Genomic DNA, 4828 nt, shown 5'->3' on the forward strand with positions numbered 1-4828 from the left:
AAGAAACTCTCCCAAACCTACATCCTTGGGTCTGACGCAATGACATGGAAATCTAACAAATATAATCTTTTCAAATTATTAATATTTATTTTTGAGTTACTGACAAGTCTAACCTAGACTAAACCTTCCCACTAACTAATGTTGTGTGTGTGTGTGTGTGTGTGTGTGTGTGTGTGTGTGTGTGTGTATGTTACAACCTCTCGGAGGGACCTCTAATTTCAAAGTCACCTTCTCGTTATGGATGGGTCCTCCCTACACCTGCAGTGGCAGGACCTTCAGCTGAGGTCTGGCTCAGAAAGCAGGGCTCTCACTGAAGCAATGTAAAAAACATTTCTCCAGAGCTGAGGAAGGTGGTGTGGCTCAGTCAATAAAGCTCTTACCTTGCAAGCGTGAAGACCTAAGTTCAATCCCCAAGACTAATGTTTAAAAACCCAAAGAGAACCCTCCTTGTTACCTAGTCTCCATTGGTTTGTGGATTGTAGAATAGTTAACCTTTATTTTATAGCTAATATCTACTTATGAGTGAGTACACAACATGTTTGTCTTTTTGAGTCTGAGTTACCTCCCTTAGTTCCATCCATTTGTCCGCAAATTTCATGATGTCATTGTTTTAAACAGCTAAGTAGTACTCCATTGTGTAAATGCACCACATTTACTTTATCCATTCCTCAGTTGAGGGGCATCGAGGTTGCTTCCAGGTTCTGGCCATTACAAATAAAGCTGCTATGAACATAATTGAACAAGTATCCTTGTTGATTGAGCATCCTTTAGGTATTTGCCCAAGAGTAGTAGAGCTGGTTTTTGTGGTAGATTGATTCCCTGTTTCTGCCTTACTAATCTCCAAAGTGGATATATAAGTTTGCACTTCCACCAGCAATGGTGGAAGTGTTCCTTTTGCTCCACATCCTCTCCAGCATGAGCTGTCACTTGTGTTTTTGATCTTAGCCATTCTGACAGGTGTTAGATGGAATCTCAGAGTTGTTTTGATTTGCATTTACCTGATGACTAAGGATGTGGAACATTTCTTTGGGTGTTTCTCAGCCATTGGAATTCCTCTGTTGAGAATTTTCTGTTTAGATCTGTACCTCATTTTTTATTTATTTTTATTTATTTATTTATTTATTTTTCACTTAAAACGTAACATGAACGCATTTATTAGGATGCTCAAGAATGAACATTATTCTCACTCTCTTCATGTGATAGAGAATACATTTGACCCATGTTGAGGGAGGAAAGGGGTAGGGCTCCCAAAGTGGGTGTCAAACAGCCCCACAAGAAATCCCCATTCAATGAAGGGCAGGATGTCCCTGATAGCATTGTGTCTGGTCTAAGTTCCAGCCCTGGTATCCTTTATTCCAACTACTCTGTCCTTGTCACTCTTCCGGATCCAGGCAGTCAGACTCAGGCCGCCTGAGTCTGCAGACCATCCCTTTGAATGGTTCCTGCCTTGATACCCTCAGTAGGGAATGGGTGAGAATAGGTTATACATATCAAAAACACAACATTAATAAATGGCTTGGACGTAGGTTTAACATTATCGCTTTCTCTTCAAATGATGGTGGGCGGGAGGGACCGTTTCCCAAAGAAAGATCTTCAGTCACGGTAGCATATATGGAGATCTCATATGCAAAGGCATGAGGGACCGGTGTTACTGTCATCTTGTCCTGCACAGAGGAATGAGTTTGCAGATGAAAGTGGACACTATCCTTGGCTTAGGTTTTTCCTGGTTCTTTCCACTGTTAAATTGTGACGTTCTGCCTCTCACCTGCCTTAGATATCATTTCACTTAGATTAAGTGAAACAGATTAAAAAATGGTAGTAGAGGATGGAGAGATGGGACAGAACAACCCTGTAAGACTATAAAAAAAAATACAAAAACCAGATGTAGTACAATATTTATAATAGAAACTGGCTGAAAACACTACATGCTAATAGACGGTATGATACAGAGTAGGGTGGGAACAGACAGGAAGGGCAGAGCCACAGGCCTACACCAGGAGCCTTTCAATAGACTGCTGGATGGACTGGATCTGCTGCTTTAGCTGAGAGCCTTCTTTGATGGTAACAGAACAGGCGATGACAGGTCTGGAGACCCCACAGGCCCGTCCTAGGGCCTGCTTGGAGCGCACAAATACATAGGGGACATTCTTGTCTTCACACAGCAGTGGGAGGTGCAGGATGATCTCTAAGGGCTCAGCGTCTGCTGCCATCACGATGAACTCAGAGATGCCTCTGTTGAGGGTTTTGGTGGCTTCATTGGCTCCTTTCCGAAGCTGCTTGTAGTTGCACGACTGCTGAACAAGGTCCAGCAGCTTCTTGGTGAGATGGGCATCTGCGAGGGGATAGGCCTTCGGGTTCACATCAGCCTCTATCATGGCTGCGGTGCGCCGGCCTCGCCGAGGGTCGAGAACAGCCTAGCTCCGACAGACCGAATGCGCTGCACGGAAAGACGAGCGGAAGTCCTTATTTATTTTTTAATTGTTTTTATTGAGCTATATATTTTCTCTGCTCCCCTCCCTCCTCTTCTACCTTCTACCATGATTCCCACACTCCCATTTTACTCAGGAGATCTTGTATTTTTCTACTTCCCATGTAGATTAGATCTATGTATGTCTCTCCTCTTTATTGTCTAGGTTCTCTGGGATTGTGAATTGTGGGCTGGTTTTTTCTTTGCTTCATGTCTAAAATCCACTTATAAGTAAGTACATATTATATTTGTCTTTCTGGGTCTAGGTTACCTCACTCAAAATGATGTTTTCTATATCCGTCTACTTGTCCACAAATTTCAAGATGTTGTTATTTTTTTCTCCTGTGTAGTACTATATTGTGTAAATGTACCACATTTTCCTTATCCATTCTTCAGTTGAGGGGAATTTAGGTTGTTTCCAGGTTCTGAATATGACAAATAATGCTGCTATGAACATAGTTGAGCACATGTCCTTGTGGTATGATTGAGCATCCTTTGGGTGTATACCCAAAAGTGCTGGGTCTTGAGGTAGGTTGTCTTCTGAGAAATCGTCATACTGATTTCCAAAGTGACTGTACCTGTTTGCACTCCCACCAGCAATGCAGGAGTGTTCCCTTTACCTCAGTCCTTTCCAGCATAAGCTGTCATCAGTGTTTTTGATCTTGGCCATTCTTACAGGTGTAAGATGGAATCTCAGAGTTGTTTTTGATTTGCATTTCTCTGATGGCTAAGGATGTTGAGCATTTTCTTAAGTGTCTTTTAGCCATTTTAGATTCATCTGTTGAGAGTTCTCTGTTTAGGTTTTACCCCCCATTTTTTATTGGATTGTGTGTTCTTTTGGTGACCAATTTCTTGAGTTCTTTGTATATTTTGAAGATCAGTCCTCTGTCAGATATGGGGTTAGTGAAGATCTTTTCCCATTCCGTAGGCCTCCATTTTGTCTTGTTGACCATGTCCTTTGTGCTACAGAAGCTTCTCAGTTTCAGGAGAGTCCATGTATTAATTGTTGCTCTTGGTCTCTGTGCTACTGGGGTTGTATTTAGGAAGTGGTCTCTGCACCCAATCTCGTGTGTACCCCATATATTAAATTGTATTATTTGACTTGTTGATGTCTAGTTTCTAGAGTTCTTTGTATATTTTGGAAATCAGTCCTCTGTCAGATGTGGGGTTGGTGAAGATCTTTTCCCATTCTGTAGGCTGCCAGTTTGTCCTATGAGTGACATCCTTTGCCTTACAGAAGCTTTTCAGTTTCATGAGGTCCCATTTGTTAAGAGTTGAACTTAATGTCTGCTAGCAATAGTGGATACATAGCCTAAACTGGCCATCTCCTGTGAGCAGGAAAGACTTCAAGTAGAGGGAGTGGGAAACCAACCCAGCCACATAACCTTCAACCTACGGTCTGTCCTGTCTATGGGATGTGCTGGGTAAAGATAGCCTAGAATTTGAGAGAGCAGCCAACCCATGACTGGTCTGGCCAAAACCAATGCCAGGAGAGTAAGCCTATCCCTGACACTGCCGGCAGCACCATGTCCCACAAGCTGCATGACCCAGAGACCTAGGAGAGAATCAAACATGACTGGATGGAAAATAGGTCAATGCAATGATGCCTAGTGATATTCTGTTGTACTCACAGATTGGAGCCTAGCCCAGTTGTTATCAGAGAGGCTTCACCCAGCAACTGGTGGGAACATGCAGAAACCCACTGCCAAACACTAGGCAGAGCTCGAGGGATCCTGCAGAAGGGGTGTGAGGTGGGTGAGAGAAAGGATTGTAGGAGTGGGGGGTGTCAAGGGCACCACAAGAAAACCCACAGAATGAACTAACCTGGGCTCGTGGAGGCGCAGAGATACTGAACCGACAACCAGGGAGCCTGCATGGGACTGACCTAGGCCCTCTGCACGTATGTGACAGTTGTGTAGCTTAGTCCTCTTGTGGGACTTACAACAATGGGAACAGGGGCTGTCTATGGATCTCTTGCTGCTTTTTGGAGCCCTTCTCCACATACTGGGTCGCCTTGTCCAGCCTTAATACATGGGGAGGAGTTTAGTCTTAGTGCAACTTGATATGCCCTGTCTTGCTGACATCCATGGGAGGCCTGCCCTCCCTTTCCTGAACAGAAACAGAGGAGGAGTGATTGCAGGGAATGGGGGGGACAAAGGAGATGGAGTGGGGGAGGGACTAGGAGGAGAGGAGAGAGGGACAACTGTGGTGGGAATGTAAAATTAAAAGACAAAACAACAAAAACCACAAAAAACAACAGACCAAGACAGGTAGATCCTTGGAGCACACTGACCAGACTGTCTGATCCCCTTGGCAAGTTTTGAGCCAATGAGAGAAGCTGGCATATCAATCAGTAAATAG

The 4828-nt window shown here is 43.9% G+C and overlaps 1 protein-coding gene across 1 annotated transcript; it reads right to left on the reverse strand.

Moving 5' to 3' along the window:
• Positions 1-1883: 1883 nt before the first annotated feature.
• On the reverse strand, positions 1884-2390 carry LOC119808226 (NHP2-like protein 1). The gene has a single exon (XM_038320643.1). It carries the CDS (start codon positions 2373-2375, stop codon positions 1989-1991), a length of 387 nt encoding a protein of 128 aa, XP_038176571.1. The 5' UTR covers positions 2376-2390; the 3' UTR covers positions 1884-1988.
• Between the last annotated feature and the right edge of the window lie 2438 nt (positions 2391-4828).

Source organism: Arvicola amphibius, chromosome 2 (assembly GCF_903992535.2).
Source record: "Arvicola amphibius chromosome 2, mArvAmp1.2, whole genome shotgun sequence".
NCBI lineage: Eukaryota > Metazoa > Chordata > Mammalia > Rodentia > Cricetidae > Arvicola > Arvicola amphibius.